The 18469-nt window shown below is 37.1% G+C and overlaps 1 protein-coding gene across 2 annotated transcripts in view; it reads right to left on the reverse strand.

The window, feature by feature from the left end:
- Positions 1–15410: 15410 nt before the first annotated feature.
- The window catches only part of LOC134527936 (protein Cep89 homolog), a 52969-nt gene continuing 49910 nt past the window's right edge, over positions 15411–18469 (reverse strand). For both annotated transcript variants that reach the window (XM_063360980.1, XM_063360979.1), the window contains exon 11: positions 15411–15852. In XM_063360980.1, coding sequence (XP_063217050.1) covers positions 15708–15852 — 145 coding nt within the window. In that variant the 3' untranslated portion in view covers positions 15411–15707. The remainder of the gene's footprint in view (positions 15853–18469) is intronic.

Here is an 18469-nt window from a genome sequence, read left to right on the forward strand (position 1 = left end):
GGCCGCAAATAATTGCACACAAAGTTTCTAGGGCTCTACTTGTTAAATATATTTCTTTCATAGTCTGTCAGCAATGTTTGTTTTGTTAATAACCAAAGAAGATGACTAAAAATAGTTATAAAACTCACCAGTATTTTTGTAGGAATTCAATACACTCATTTGCTGTAACCACAATGTGTACCTATAGCTGCTCAGATATTCGTTTGGACCTTTAAAGTGCAACAAGGCAAATATTAAGTGGTATTTTGCTAAGAAGCACGTAAAAGATTCTTCCAGTTACGAAATATGAATCTCCCCGTACAGCAGAACACAGCTTTTCAGATAGCAACACATTAGAAATGAAACGTTATCTTCCTTAAACATTGTCCAAATACTCTGTACTCAAACTTTTTCCCGCTATTCAGTGTCTAGAAGGAAAATCAAGTAGGGAAAAGGGGTGGATTTTAAACTAAAAGCTAACAACATAAGATTACTTCTAAAACCAGCACAGACACGCAATGTTTACACGGGTCAAATCCGGAAGACTTTACAAAGGTGGAAAACTACAAATGAGTCAAAAAAAATTTAAAAAATGCCTGAAATGAATTGTAACTAGGGGCAGGCATTTTTCGCGAAAAAATCTGAACGCCTATTAGACTGCAACAAGGTATACCCGCAGCAGCGGTTAATTCCTTGTGATTGGCTGCCGTCTGCGAGAGAAGTCGTTGCCTTGTTTGACCGAGCCACTCAGCACGCATTTGCTCTAATTACTATTACCAGTTATACATTTCTGAAAAACTCGAGTTCACAGTGGATGCAAAGTATCTTGGTTTTTTTCTTTCCATTGGCTGATGGCTGCACGAGACACCACTGCGATATTTGACCGGGCCTATGGTAGGATTATTATTTTATTATTAGTTCGGATACGCTGACATTGGAAAGCCACGATTTGTGTTCAGTCGACGTTTGACTAATTGTAAGACAAATTCCAGTCAATAATATAATATAGCTATCGCTACAGTGCCTTGAAATCTTCTTGGTCTTGGAATACTTTCGTGAAATCCTGACTGTACTGTCAAATATTCCTCCCGGACGCCTTCAACACTGCATCTGTCACTTCGCTGCACACCTACATACAGCATTCATTAAATTCAGACCATGACAGATTTCTGAAAATACTACATAAGCAAGTTTAAAGGAATTATTACACCACTATTTCCCGAACCAAGAAGACCAATGCTATAATCATTCTGAAACGCAAATATGTATCATCAAAAAACTAAAAAAAAAAAAATTAACTTAAAATTGTCCTAACTGGTCGAATGAAAAAGCCTTAAATCTAAAATTCCTAATAATGTATTTGAATTCATTCATTTTATATTATTCATTAAACTGTTTATGAATTAAAATACATTCGCCAAATCAGTGGTCGTCCTGGCACATTTACTTTTGTGGGGTAGAGCCTCTGTGAAGGGAAGTTCAATGGCGTTGCACAGGAAAATGTGAATCTATATATATTTTAAAAGTTATTTCACGCTAACCTGTTACTTTAATTTCTACTATGGTTTCGCTCATTTATCTTAACAGTTAGTTTTAAAATACTAACGATCAAAGTCCTGTGAAATCGCGTCATATGAGTCAATAAAATATCTTAAGGTTTTTCGTACCTATATGAAATCATGAAAACTCAATTGAAATCAAAAGCAAAAGGTATTGACCATAACTTTAAATTACATGATAATAACAATTTAATTATTCAGCTTTCCATTGAAAATACATATTTTTCACAGAAACCCAAATAAAAAGAGGAAAATACAAATGATAAGGGCTGGCGTGGAGCCCTTTAGAGGCGGTGCCCTGGGCGGCTTGCCCGGCCTCGTGACCGCCCTGCGCCAAATTATTGACCATTCAATTACTACAGAGGAAATAGTTTCCTCGATATAAACCTATATGGCGAAACAAGTATTTACTTGCTGTAAATTATTTTTTGCCTAACCAAATTTTACGTACAACAAATTTGATTTCGTACACCTTAAAAAATATACAGTTGAATTGACGAAACTATTTGTTGGGACAACAAAATATTTCTACTAAAAAAATATGTATTTGTTTGAATCAACTTTGTTTTTTCCGCACGCGAACAAATATTTGGCTCAGGCAATCAAAAGTACCTAGTATGAATATTTGGTAAGAGGAAATTGAAATACCTGAGTAAGTGATTTAAGAAAACGTTTAACATTTGTCATCAAAAGAGTGACATCGGGGATGTCACTACTGCACGGTCACAATGGAAACATCTGTTGCGTCGTCGGGCCATCTGTCTCGACACGTTAAACAAGGTGCAGGCAATAGTTGCTACAACTTGCCATCGCTAAGACAATTTGTTCGAAACAATTTTTTTTCCCCTTTGAATTCTATATTTAAATTCGTGGGCACATAAAGTCACTCCAGACCTGGGATTGGCCGGCGACACTACAGATTCAGTGAATCTGAAGAAAGCCCTTGGCTCTTGTGTAGAACTAATTGACTCGGAGCTCAGGTGTCGGGAGGGCTGAGACCTCACTTCGGACTGTCGCGAGGGCAGCCGAAGACAACACAGCCATCAGCAGGCTACTTCGTGTTGATCCCATGAAGTTGGTAACGCGTGGGTGTACATCACGTTACGTGCTTCTCAGTAGAAGGCAACTGCAGAATCACCGAGGAACAGCATTAGGAGCTGCGCACGAGTTTGCCGACACTGATTTAAACGCGATTCGAGGACACAAGAGTAAATAAACACTCGGTTCTGATTTAATTTATTTTAGGATGGCGTTATTAGCTTTCGCACACACATACACAGAGAAAGAGTTGTGATGTTATCAGTCCGGAGCTTGGTTTGGACCTTCAGTCATCGTCACGCAGAGATGGCCACGGCGTGTTTGGGGCAGACCAGGCGAGACGAGTCCGCGATGGACCGCCGCTGCCATCCACAATATCAAGGAGAAGGGACAATACACAGCAACAAGCATGGACCCTATTACTCACCAGCCAGGAGTTATCACCTTTGAGCCAACAAATCGCGCACAGAGAAAGTACCACTCTTCCAATGGCTGGCCGAGTTCTAGAGACAGCTGGAGCAGCGCAAGACATCACAAACATCTACTGATGTCGAGACTGCAGGGACTACCGAAAGGCCTAAGGCTGGTTCTGTCGAGCCTTGTACTTTTTATGACCTCCTTTCATGTCTTGAGTATGTAAATCATAAATTGAACAACCTTATTCATCATAATACGTTTTACAAAGTTTGTGCCTTATTGCAGATCGGTTCTTTATGTAACGCCAATGACGGAGTAAGAGTAGTCACGTGAGTTCCGTCATGTGCAAAACATTCCCCCGTTATGCTTCATAATATGTATAAATACACTTCACAATTTCTTGTTGGCAGGTTGGCACTGGTCAATCAAACAATAGCCTATCGTTTTCATATCCATCCTGGGATTCACTGCAATTCGATATTGAAGGAAATTAGAGTAAATAATTACTTTAAAAAAATTAAAATAATACAGCATAACGGTATTCGATGTTAATTGTAGGTTATTTATCATTGGATTATTTGAAATTAAATATAGAGAATGGCAAAAAAAAAAATAAGTATGACATATTCAGAGACGTCTCACAGAGACTACATATGGTTCCTGGGTTCTTTATAATGCTCGTGATTGTTACTGACATCTCGGTGTGTCTTTTACACATGACACATGTCGACCGAGCCAAGCCGTCGGTTCTCGCGGCCCCGGGCAAACAACTGCGAACATGCCCACCTCTTCGTTTTATATCATCAAGATTCGCAAAGCACTTTCGCAAGGACGAGCGTATGTATGCAAATGCACGCAGGAACTCGCAAGGACTCTCGCGACACTTGCTGGCCGACTGAAGAATATGCAGGTCCCGATCATTGACGAGTTTCGCTCTTCTCCGCGTTGTTGCTTCCATGAAAAACATTAGTTTTTTTTTTTTTTTTTTTTTTAACCATTTTCCCAATACGTTCTTGAACTCGCGAGGCCCCTTAGTTGTTGACGCCCTGGGCAGAATGAACTCAAGTATTTCAAATCTTAAGATAAATATGATCTTTACGAAGTAAAACTAGAGTAGCGGCAGTATAGAAGTAAGTCTAACATTTCCAGAAGAAATGTGCGGTGTGTGTGTGTGTGTGTGTGTGTATATATATATATATATATATATATATATATATATATATATATAAAGTTCTCAAAGAAACCACTGTAGATACGACTAGCAGTCTGGAGAAGATGCGATTATTGTTATTGAAAGACAAGCGAGATCTGAAGCTAGGATAAGGTAATATGATGTTCTTCGACAGGGCGTGATGATCTTCGGCTCAGGAAAGATGCGGCAGCAGTAACAGCAACAGCAACAGGAATGGTTTCTATTTTTGCGTGAGAACTGTTTGTTTGGGTAGTTTCCACTCAATGAATATATTGAACTCTTCACACTCCAGTTCTAGAGCTTATTTACTGCTTGCATGTATATATCAGTTTAAAAGACTTGTAAGTTAATAGTTTTTCATCAATTCTTTGTCATTCTTTATCAAAGAAGTAATTTATGCAGCAAGTTAAGCGACATTCAGACACACTACTTGTGTTCGTGCGTCACCGCAAATATCCACACCCTAAACAATCATAAACTAAACTATTCATAAATCGTGATCCTTAACACTGAAAAGTACAATTATTTATTGCTTACATTTATCAGTATGTTAAGACCAGGTAAGGTAAGTCTACGGGGAACTGTCAGTGTGTTATTCATAACTTTCAGTCAGAGCGAGTTTCAGCCCATTATTTAGTACTAGGCAAATACAGGATTACGCGTATTGTGGTTTTATGGTTGATATTTATTTTGCACATTTCATTTAGAGCCGTGTTTTGTCTCGCATTGCCATTTGTAGGGCACGGATGTTGATTTGGCCTTTAGTAGGAAAACCAGGACCATTAGTTACATTTTCATAATTTTTTTAAATTTTAACCACACTATTTTTTAGACATGTTATGTGGTAATAATCTTAAGCTATAGTTATAATATAAAATATAATTATTATATTATAATATATAAAATTATAAAACAATTTTTTTCATAATCGTGAAGTATGATGTCAATTAGAATGTACACAAAGACTAACACACTCAAAGTTTGCTAACTCCATGTATCGTTTAGATATAAATTGTGCACTTCAGTGGACGAATAGACTGACAGGGTTAACCGATATTGAGTTTTGACTGATATTCAATAGAAATACGAATGCCCAAAAGGTCACATCGAGTAGGTACAGAAATGTAACCAAATAAGTTTGCAGTAGATCCCCGTGAAGGGGGGGGGGGGGGCAGGGGTCCCGCCCCTGGAAACAAAAAGCCCTTCTCTGAGGGAAGGGGGGGGGGGTGGTCCACGTTCAATGGGAAAGATAAACGTTATCCCCCCCCCTCCTGGGAATCCTACAGATTTTCGCCCATGCAAGGTAGGATGGCTAAAGATTTCCTCCTGGAGAGCACCAGCACACGGTAACTTTCGCCACGTTTCATATTCTGGGAAAGATCCCGCCGGGAATAGAAAACCGATCGCCTTTATGAGCGGCCACCGTCCCCACGGGAGAAAGACGGGCTTGAATTGTTAGTACTAGGTGTGCATGCCCCGGAGTTAACGTCTGCACTTGGATAGGTACCACAGCAGCACTTGTCGGACACTCGTCGGAAATGAATGTTTACTGCAGGGACACGGCGCAAACTGCTACCAATTACTTTAAGTTACGGACTTTCAACGAAAAATGCACCCAAAATAAACTAAGAGTTTTCCATTTAGTTATGAGTTCTGTGCTTCATTGAAAACTGTGTAACAAGTGGTTTAGTTATAGTCAGTGGCTGTTAAGCCATTTTAAATCTGGTATTTTTTTGTAACTTAGGCACTTACTACTAATTTTATTAAATTTGGCTAACAGTTGAACAATTGCTGTTTATTCAGTTGTCTACCTTTTTTTCCCCACGCTTTTATTAGCTTGACCTGTATGTATGAATGAATGGACTATGTAATCAAATCTTTCCATTCATTTTTACCCACTTTTCGATGTCCGAATGTGTTGAAATTTTGCATGCATATAAAGAACATCTGACAATACAATGTTTTGATAACTTAAGACCTTAGAGTTAAGGGTGTGTTGGGGGGGGGGGGGGGGGGGAGATCAGAGGGTCAAAAAACCCTATATTCGAGCTATGGGTAATAAACATGCTTTTTGTGTATCCATGAGGTCGAGGCATGGTGGGAATTTGCTCCGGGGTCGACTGTGCCGCTCCCGGTGGAGGAGGGGGGGGGGGGGGGAAGAAGAGAGTGTTAAAGACATAAAATTTTGAAAATCAAGGTTTTTTTTTTTAAAAATTTGGAAATAGGTCGGGTTATGGTGGAAAATGTGCCGGGGGAGGGTTTAAAGCCCTAAAATCTTTAACGCTCCCGTAACCTGCCTTGGAGGATGATTTTAGGACAACCCCGTGCTCAGTTAATGTGTATTTAATATAAAGAATGTCCCTGCCGAGTTCCAAGTCTGTAGACGTATAATTGAAAGACGGCGAAGAGCTTTCATTTGTCCTAGGTCAATCTTCCTTTAAATTAGTTTTTCAAAACCATAAACGTTTGTTATTTAATTTCATAATAATTTTTAACTGGCAAGCTAAAACCATTGTTGTCTTAATTTATTAATTAATGTATGCAGTTCTGTGTCGTTGATTTAACTAAATATTAAAAAATAAAATTTTCAATTAATTTTTTTGTCCAACAGCCAAATAATGCACAACTCTGTATAACTAAATACATCGGGTGCTTGATACTGTCTTAAATTTTCTATCATTATTTTCAGGATGTAGTCATTACAAAAATGAATATATGAAATTAATAACAATATGAACTTAAAACATAGTAATGGGGAGCTTGATATCGTTTGTATTAAATTTTTTATCAGTAATAACAAAATGATTTGTAATATATTTTCTATCACTAATTTTAGGATATAGTAAATACGAAAATTTTAGGATATAGTCTTTACGAAGATGAAAGAAGAGAGCAAGCACCCCACGCTTTTAGTTGTACAGAGTTATGGTGCATTATTTGGCTGTTGAACAAAATTTTTTAATTTCATTTTCATATTTTTAATTTTTATTTCATTCACGATAAAAGCGTTTATTTTTTTATTTTTTTGCCCTTTTATTTTTAATAATTAGTTTATTATTGTAACTATTTTAATTTGTTACAGCTTTTAATTTTGTTAGTTTAAGTATTAATCTTTCAACGGACTATTTTTGCAAGCGGAGGCCGCGCGGGCGCGGAGTGTCTCGCGGTGACGTCGGAGGCTTGTGCGTGGCGTGGTGGAAGGGAGGTAACTCCGCGGACTGGGTTAGCGAGAGGTCGTGCGCTGGCGGGGCCGCGTTGGACTGCGTCCGAACTTCACGACTGACGCCAGAATTCCCGGCGGTTTAGGCATTGTGGCGTTTATGCTGTTCCTGATAATAAATTTTACGAGGTACCTAATACTTTGTTCGTATAACCTGAAGTGGCCACAGTGAACGATGCCTTTGGTAACACGCAGTAGCGGATCCAGAGGGGGGGCTAAGGGGCTCAAGCCCCCTCCAAAAGCATCTGGGTCCACTATTGTTTTAGTGTTTGCCTTGATAAAGCCTAGCCTCAGCTGGGTCAAGCCCCTCCCAAACCAAAATCCTGGATCCGCCACTGGTAACACGCTAGTTCTTTGTGAATAACGAGGGGCACGTATTTTCGTAATGTAAACATTTGTTACGTCCGCTACACTTTTGGGTTGAATTTATTAAAAAGTTGACTTCCGCCCTTTAGTCGATTACTGGTTTTGTTTTACCGTTTAGAGTTGGTGCATTTTGTATTGTCACCAAAAAGTAATCGGATTTATGTTACGTTCACAAAGCAGTAACGAGGCGTTTGACTGAGTGCAGCAAGAAGTTGCGTCAATCACGAGATTAGTGAACAAGTGTCGGCCTGACGTTAGCTTAACGTAACATTTTACGTATCATCGTTTCACCGATTTCACGAGACTTTATAGTACATAATTGCAACTTTTCAGACCGCCCCGCGCAACAAAATACTTGGGCCCTTAGTGCACTCTTGAGGTTTAGTGGACTTTAATGGCTCTAGTTTTTAAGTGTTTAGGTTTACTTATAGCTTGCCACTGTATTAGGTAATGCGTATTTTGGCATACATATATGTTTATAAATGTTTTAAGCGTCTTTCCGAAACGTGCGTTTGTTTACAATTATATTAGAATAAAGTTAATAGGATTAAACGAATAGTGTGCAGGCAAGGCACCCGCCATATTACTATGGGATATTTGTAATTATTTCTAATGGGCTGTATTTTGCATTTATTAAAAATATGTAACCACCCAAGCTTCAGATTTTTTGTTATGATATCGGCTTCTATTATAACTTCGATTTTTTTTGTCCCAACACTTTTATGGAGCCTTTTAATTTTGTTTGCTCTTGGTATTTTGGAGGTGAAGTTAATTTTAGAAATTTTTTATACTTCGCCCTTTAACTTTATACCAGTGAGTGTGTTGCGAAAGTGGCCTTTAGCTTCCTGGGAAGGAGTGAATGCCCACAGGCCCGCATAGTCAAGGGTGTATGTGTGTTAGGAAGACGGAATGATAAGTGCTACGCTCGCTGGTGCTTCTAGCGCGGTATCGCCTCTAAGCGCGAGACTGTGAACTGGCACGCAGTCTGCTCGTAGTGCACGGGACAACTTTGTAATTTGAGTGGTAACCATACCATTATATGGCGGAGAAATGAGGATAAAATGTAATGCAAGTCCCTTGAGTGCTTTCAAGAATATGTACCAAATGTTTCATGACAAAATTTTATTCTGAAGCTATATTCACTCTTCTAAAAATACAATTTACAAACAAATACGGAAACACAACTACTTATCGCCTTCAGCGTTTTCTTAAATGTTTATCGTAAACAGAAACCACTCGGATATCTTGCGCAGTTTTTAAATCGCGTGGTTTTATTTCTTAAGTTGTGCACACCATATGTGTGCCCAGGTAGACGGTGCCCTTAATTCTCCTTTATTCTTGTGAGTTCATGCTCAGAGTGAGGCAACTTCGTAAATTTAAGAAGATACATGAATAATTCGTAACCAATGTAGGCGTATCTCTGTACTTACTTTTACAATGCATATATTGTGAGGGTAAAGTTCAATGTCGCTGTAAATTAGCTACACGAAAATACGAATTGCCTTTTCTTCCCATTTGAAATAATTATTTCTATTAGTGCTTACGTATTAATAAAATGGTGATTACATTACTGTAATCTTGCTCATTTAAACATAATTATTCATTCAGCGTGCAAGCTAGCAGCTCCAAAGTCGATAATCATAATTTGCGGTTCAATTCGCAATATTTACTAACGGTGTTTCTATATTGAAAAGAGGCGGGGTTGTGGGTGTGGTAACCGGGAATTATGATTTGTTTGTGAACGTTGTGTGGCCTCGCGCGAAAGGAAATTCTCGGAAACGTAAGTAATGTCAGCAGGCCAGCTTCTATCTATAGCAGTGGTGTCACTCATACATTATGCATCAGGTTACCGGCGTGAGCCAGAAGGCTTGGCCCGTGAAATATTCCCGAGCGACCGCGCGACTGACCGGCACCGCTGCGGGCGGGGCTCCCCCCTCTCCGACAAGCATGGCGGCCCCCCCCCCCCCCCCCCCCCCCAACACCACGCAACTCCCCGCACCGGAGCCCCCGGCCGTGCACGTGCGGAGAGCGAGACACTGCGCAGTTCATGCTTATCAGTCCAACCATACTAACACATCCGCAAATTACTAAACATTTTCATGCAAATAATTCCTGAAACTTTGCCTGAAAACATGTCAAGTATTCGGCAAGGTTATCCCTCACATCAAGCAAGTTATTATACTTTAAAACACAACATACATAATGGTGTTGGTTGTTTGGAAATTCACCCCAAATACTCCCGGGGGAGGGGAAGGGGGAAGGGTAGGCGAAATGTTTGCGCCACTTTCGGCCCCACATCAGTTCCTTGAGAATTAAGCCATTGAGAGTGTGGTTCAAAAACCGTGTTTGTACATAGAAACAAAAACTACTGCAAATTAAGTTACAATTCAATGGATAGTGTTTCAAGCAATGATGTTCCACAAACTATTAAAATTTTTTCACGATAACTGCACCCTTTCATCGAAAACAGTACGGATGAGACACTTATTGCATATAAAATTTGTGCTTGGCGATGTTATGTGTATCTGGTAACAACTTACTGAGAAGTAGGGCCTATGACCTAATGAACCTCATGTTGCATGTCCGCATGCCTGGGCATGTAGACATCAGATACTCCCGTTAACACACATGTACTCAGCAACCAATATTCACTGACTGTTCCCGACAGCCCCAGGTCACCTTCAAGCGAGCCGCCGCAGTTGTTCTCTGGTCTTATGTGTGTGGTCTGCAGCAGTGGAGCGAGCGTGACGAGACTACCTTGGCAGGAAGTCCCTGACTTGCAGGAGGTACCGAAACAGAGAGATTCCTTATGAAAACATAAAATAAACAAGCCAGAATAATAATGCATTCTTGTTGCCAGCAGCATTGGTAACTGCACAGGAAAGCCATGGATCTCTGTCCCTTCCTGTTCACCCTGGAAGGGCTTCGATTGACAGCTATTCAATCTTTAAAATACTTACCTCGCGTAGTAAATAGTTTTGTCTTGGCCACCATCAAAACCATTATCGTAGCTGGTTAGTTCGTTCGAAATCAAGAAATGGAAGTATTTATGGAAAAGTCACATAGCTATAAATGCAGCGTGCTGATACAGAGTAGTGTGTGTGTCTCCCTCTCTCTCTCTAACAGTGATATATATATATATATATATATATATATATATATATATATATATATATACACACACACACACACACACACACACACACACACATACACACACAAATATATATATATATAGTGGGGACGATGGGGGCTATATATTCCCCCTTTCCTGAAATCCTAAAAAATATATAAAATCTCTCATTCCCAACAAAAGGTAATCATTTGAAAGCAAACAGAGCAGGCAAAGTGGTTCCACAACCCCCTGAAACAAAATTTTGCATATGCTCCTGAGTGAGAGTAACAAGTCTTGAGAGTTACTGAGGGAGTTGGAAGTGAGAAAGCAAGTGATAGTCCTGAGAGTGATTGCTGAGAAGAGTGCTGTCATAGTGTTGATTGAAACAGATTTCAGTTCTGTGCGAACATGTGAAGAAAAGGATGCAAGTGTGTTGGCAGCCTGTTGAACTATCCGTGTTATGGTCGGCGAACACATGAGTGAGGTCAGAGACTATAGACTTAAGTGTACAGTTATCAAGAGTGTTTTCATAATTTAATTTATGAGATTTAAGTGTTCCCTTTTTTTTTGTGTACCTATGATTAAGTGATATTTAATTGGCAGAGTTTTAAGTAATTTCCTAGACATTTTTACATGTAATGTAGGATTAACAAACATGTGAGTCGTAATTAATAAATTAGTGGAAACTTAATTCAATTCTTCCATTTGTAATATCAAGACCATCCATCTTCACAAACCTACTACTAAAATACGTAAGAATAAATTGCAGTGGTTCATTGTCACAATACATCACATCACATAAGATTTTCACCAGTAACTGCACAGAAGCCTGCATTCTTCCCTCCCACATGCCAATCACCTCAACACAGTACAATGAGAATAGCAATGATAATATATATACAAGCAAAAAATACAGAAAATATTAAAACGATTAGCACATAAATTAATACATTTTTGAGTATGGACAACTTAATATATTAAAAAAATGAGATTTAAAAAATTATCTTGGTCTCTCACCAGGACAGGACGGCCCTGTAGCAAAACCATTAAATTTCATTCCACCAGCCAACCAATTAAGTGAAAAGTGTAATGAGCATAAACTTGAAGTTATACAACATTAAATGTAATGTTGAGTGGTAAAAGTATACTGAAATTCTCAATTAATATCAGTAAATCAACTTTGTTCATGAAACATTTCAAATTTAAAAGAATAAATAATACTAAAAAAACTCAAAAACAAATAGTTCTACAGGATGGTGCAGTATTGGTTTGCTATTCTCTCATATAAAGGCTACATAAAAAATTAAAGCATTTCCTCCATGGGTTAGAGAAAGGTGCAGCACACTGAGACACTTCATTCTTCCCATGACTGTCAGAAATCATCCATCATGCATTGTCTGGAGTTCAGTGATCAACGCTGAAGTCGGCAACCTGTGTGATTGTGTGACTGGGGTATCAAGTACGTGCGCTAAAAGTCGCAACTGAAAGTTGGGAAAATTGTGAAAAACAGCCATTCTTGACAAAGTTTATCACTAGAATGATTGAACATTGTTTGCTATGAAACACTGCCACATTTTCTGAATCAAATACACATTTCATGAGTAATTAAATAGTTGAAAATGTGTAGCAATATTTGTTTCATTATATTGGTAAATTTTCAGTTATTCCAGTATAATGTATTTCATGCACTGTTTATTTATTGCCATTTGAAAAAGTATTGTATCAGATGATGTCATTGCTATTTATTACATTGCATGAGTACAAAATGAAAATATATTTCAAAAAAATTGAAATTTACTATCCCCTTTTCTTTTTTAGAAATATTTCAAACTTTTCTTGGGTTATGTATTGAAACAAACAAAAAATTTATTGGGATTAATTTAGTGACCTTAAAGAGGGTATTACCCTTTTCACTGCTGCTTACCTGAAGGTATGCTTATATGTACAGTCAAACCTCTATCTATCGTTTTTCAGGGGACCAACAAAAAAATTCAGTAGATGCTGATATTCAATAGATGCGGACTTCACTCTTAGTTTTTGAAAAAATATTTCAACCTCAAAATTAGTGTCAGAAATATATCAGTTACTTGTCATTAAAGTTAAATCAATTGAAAAAAATAAAAATAAAAATGGAAGCATTTTACTTCATTCAATCTACACTTAAAAAAAACATAGCCTATGCACAATAGACACAATTCAATGTCAATTTCTTCAATAATCCTAATTCGTTCATCAAGTGTTCTCACCTATTTACTATGCCGAGACATTTTAATCGCTCTAAAACGTTAACCTCACTTTTGCACTTTTTATTAAGTCAACATTCACGCACATGTAAAGGAAACACCGATCAGAATCAGGAAGTAACATGTCCCATAGATTAGGATAGCATGCCCGAATAATGAAATACCGGCTTACAGAAATGTGTTCACGATGCTGCACAGGAATCAATAAATTTTCAACGCCACAGCGGACGCCATATTGGTTTCTTTGTACCTTATAAACGAGAAGTCTCAATGCTCAGTCATAATAAGGGACATGTTTATTCTTGAAGTGATTTTATATATGTACGGTATAAAATTTTTTGTTTTTTACGTTACCATTTTAGCCGACATGAAAAAGTTTTGTACATAAATACAAGTCGATAGTGTGGCAACTTTTCGTGACGAGTTGATTTCACGGAAATATGGCAGCAATGTTAGCCATCTTCTGTTTGTTGACAGTTCACTCGTTGCTATTATAAAATGGCTGCAGATTTCAAAGTTATTTGTACTACTTTGTATACTATCATTACTGTTTTTATGACGGTTTCTTTCTAAGAAATAGTTATTCCTGCAAAATCTTTATGGTTAAATGATCATTTATTATAATTTAGTGACGGGACCACATATTTTGTACGATCAATGCGGACAAAACAATAATTCGAACATCGGTACAAGCTGACTTTTTTAACCTTAGTTGTGTGGCAATTTTGCCGGGACCGTAGAAAGTATACGATAAACACGGACAATCGATACATGCGAGTTCGATAGATAGAGGTTTGACTGTATTAAGATGCTGGAGTTTGGTATTGTGATTTATGCAGCACAAAGCCAGTGTTTACAACTGTTCACAAAACATTTTTTGAAATAATAACAAAAGTTTTTATTATTTGTAAAAGAAAATGTATTAATCACAAAGAAAATGTATTAATCACAAAAACAAATTGTTGAATTCTTTATTACTATTGCATTTTTTTGGAAGTATATGCTCACATAATACAAGAGAAATAAATTTTACTTTCTTAGCATTCACCTCAAAATATTTTTAAGATGGCAGATATTCATCAGATCATTTTTCTCCACTAGTTTCACTACTTTCATAAGAATATTTTTGTACAGTATCTTTGATCAGTGAGAGGTAAGTCTGGCTACAAGTAGTTTGTTATTTCTAAACTAGTAAAGAACATGAGCATTTGAAACTGCATTAAAAACACTACATGAAAAAAAGTTAATTGTATTTTTTATGAGTGTTTCTGATTGTTTCAATGGAACTCATTATCAAATATATATGTATTTAGTTTTCTTATACCATGCATGGATTTCAATCAATCACAATTATTTGTTTTATAAACTTACAACAATATTTTTGTCAATTTCCTTGCTTTCTGCACTTCTTTCTTATTACACCATTTCTATTACCAACTGTAGAAGAAGAGTAAATCTGTCTGAAGAGTGATAGCATTACCAGTAATAGGCACCTGCTGAGTCAAGTATTTAGATATACTAAATTCATTGCTGTACTGAACAGAAGGCTACAGTACTCTTACAGAAACTGCTTATATGAAGATAATGTAACACCTCTGTAGCAGTCAAAGGGTGAACAAGCAATACAATACAGCAATACAATACAATGAGCACATGCTATGTGAAACATTCGTAGTTTAAGATGACATCTCAAGCTATTTTCCTTTCTCCAATGTTTGTATCATTTATTCTCTTATATTTTCCAGTATTATAAAATTATTTCATCAAGTTACATCACCATTAGTGGCCTGTTTTCAATTTAACATGTTACATCTTAGTCTAAATGCAAGAGTCATCTGAGGAAAGAGAAAGATTATTGATTAATAATTAGTTCACAAACATTTTACGTTTCTTATTTTAAATTGACCTGAAATGCTAAGGGTATCAAATAATTTTAATTACTTTATCCAACTTTATTCCGCTGGTATAGTACCCAAGTGTATCATATTCTATGTTACCTCACGGAAGCTTTAAGGAACTTAGATGCATAAAGAATTAGTGTTCAGTTGTTGATTTTATTGACAAGACAATTTGGGTTGAAAGATGACTAAGTACCTCTCAATTTTTGGAGTTATTAAAACAGAAAGAATTTATATACCCAGTTGGTGAGTCACAGCCACTGCAGTAATTTATTTAGCCAAAAGCACTGGTAAATTCACCTAATGTGGGCTATACAAAAACATAAAATAACATCAATAGTACATTTGAAACTGTAAATGGAGCATACACAATTTATAACATATTCTCAAAGGCTTGCTGATTTATTCCTGAGAAATGCACAAAGTAATGACAAATTGCAAATATACATTTTATAACATTTCTTAAACACTTCATATTTAACAACTTCTCAAGTAACTCAGATATTTCATTTTAAATCCATGAAAAGTTATTTATAATACTTCAATTAATGACTGATATGTATTACTGTGCGTTGGTCAACAACGTAACAAGGACTAATACTAAGGACAATGACTAGTTTAGCTCCACAGTCTATAAAAGACAATGACTAGTTCAGCTCAACGATGGACGCACGCAGGCATCACTTCAACTGGCTGCTGGTGTGGAGGTGTGCGCTGGGATCCCTCCCAGGCAGCAGAATGTGCACCCGCTTCAGCTTGTCCTTGATGTACGACTCTTGTGACGTCGCGGCATGCCACACCACCTCCAGGTCCTCCTCCGTCTTGCTGCAGCAACCAAACCATCATGTAACAACAAACACCAGTGATGTGATGGGGCCAATCCTAATTTTATACATTCAGAATTATAACGAATACCTCTGATCTACCCCTTGCATCGGAATTAAGGTCTCAAGGGTCAAAAATAAAGTTTATTTCATGAAACAAGGAAAACTATCATCTCACATATCACGTGGCAAAGGACCTACAAATAACGATATGCAGATCTCTGGCTCCTTTTAGGGACCAGCTAAAGTGTCAGTCCAGGCAATGAAAGCATATGGTTTCACTGAAGTCCTTGCCTTGGCGATAACATTATTACAAGTGGGAAAACAGGTCCAAAAAATATGGCACAATTATTTACATACAGTTTTATTTATCACCAAATATTTACACCATTAAGTTACAACAATTTAACTGCCTGTAAACAAATTAATCACTCTTTCATTAGGTCCACAATTTACTCTTCCCTCTGGAGCTCGGCTCGACAGGGGCCATCGCTACTGCTCGCCTCTTATTGCGCACCTCTGTCTCAACACACTGCCTTGCACTACCCACTCATCCAGCACACATACAACATCCAGAGTTTGGGTTCCCGCTGCACCAATCTTCGCACAGGAAGCCCGTTGCTCGCCTACCGCTATCACTCACCAAGGGTCACTCACCCTCGTCACTTCACTGCCTGAGGATTTACAGTCATGGCCACCAGTCACACGCACTCATACAAACACTCACAGAGAGAGAGAGAGAGAGAGAGAGAGAGAGAAGCGCTTCTGCTAGTTGGATTACCGCACAGGGATGGGCGATACATGTTGGGAGGTGGGGTCTACCCTGGACCCCCGCTGGCCGGTATGCTGGACAGACCTTGTTGCCTCACCTCTAGTATCCTCGTAACAATATACAATTTGTATTTACAATTTGTTACATGCCTACCTACGGCTTAAGGCCTTGGATCATCTGCATGATATATATCATTAAACAACTCATTTTGAATTAAATCATGTTCATTTAGTTTTAAATACAAAATCCTGCAAGCAATTAACAGAGGAAATGGAATTAATTTATTTTACAAGTGGTATCATTTTAACTAGTTAAACGAAACCACAAGGTTTAACACGTCCATAAAATAATAACAAATACTCACTCGGACACCTACAATCTGACAGCTATGATGCATTTTAACCGCTGCAAAATAAAAATAGAATCTTACTTGATACCATTTAAGTGATGTAACAATATGGCTATTTCCTATTTCTTATTAGTACTATTTCTCATCAGGAACATATATTAAGGTTATTATTAAATTTAAAAACAAAAAAGTTCAATTATTCTTAATAGTCTTATTAAGTTCTACATTGTAAAATTTATACGAATTTGTGTTTATTAAATTACTCAATTATGACATATACACAATAACAATACATAGCAATACCATAAACGAGATAAGTTACATACATTAAACCAAACACTTGGATATCCCACAATTTGTGTACATCTAAAGCTGAGAACAAAAACTTCATATTTTTCAAAACTTCTCTTTAGTATGAACTTCTCTTGAGCAAGTACACTATAAATGTTTCAATAACACGTATCACCAAGTTATAAAAATTTTTAAAAATAATTATTTCACATGCAGTTTTGTCTGCAGAAAGTTACAGGTCGCAAAATGTGGATGACAAAGCTTGACCGAAAAAATTAACCTCGCAGCCAGCCAAATAAATGTTGGGTTGGGAGGTACACATTACGCACTCATTTTTTAACTCTAGTGTTTACATAAGCTGGTTGCTAACCGTCTAGACACATTAACAAAAAATTTAATAACTGCAATACTGTACCACTGATCTAAACTCCATTCTAGGTTCTTATAATTCAGAAGAAAGATTTTAGATGCTATATTTGTTTATAACTGTTATAATTCTAATTTTATATGTCCTTACATGTTAAAAAGTTACTGGTACTAAAATACCTTCTTTTAATAGCCATAACCCACCTTTTTTATGTACACTTTCTAATACCAATGACATAACATATAAAACTTATCACCAATTTTAGTTCCTATGTTGATTTCTTGCAACCTAATAGTAACAAAAAATAAAAATTTGTTAAAAAAGTTTTGTTTTGTTTCAATACATCGCTAATCTTATCATATTCTTTTTGTTTTGTTAAACTTCATTTGTTATTTTATTCTATATAATCTTTGCTCAACCACAAATTAAATTTTTTGCTGGTCTTTATTTCACCCTTTAATAATTGTATTATTTTTTCTTTTTTATTTACTATGTGAAATCTATCTAATATTAATGTTTTATATAATACTATTACTTATTTTATTCTAACTAGCCTAGTTAAATAATACATTATAACAAATATGATCCTTTTGAAACTGTTATGTAGGAAATGTGGGGTAGTTAGGTTGGTAGGCCTGCAGTGTAAATAGAGGACAGTGGTAATGATGGCGGTCAGCGGGTCGGTCGATGGTACATGGTGATTGTATACGGGAGTGAGGACTGCAATCTAAATATGTGTTGTGCCGTTTCATGTTTCGGCACTCGTAAAATAGTAAAATTATTTTTGTTTTCTGTACCTAATAATTATTTTATATTGAGTCTTATAATGTTTACTTGTG

This window comes from Bacillus rossius, chromosome 1, assembly GCF_032445375.1.
Source record: "Bacillus rossius redtenbacheri isolate Brsri chromosome 1, Brsri_v3, whole genome shotgun sequence".
Taxonomy (NCBI): domain Eukaryota; kingdom Metazoa; phylum Arthropoda; class Insecta; order Phasmatodea; family Bacillidae; genus Bacillus; species Bacillus rossius.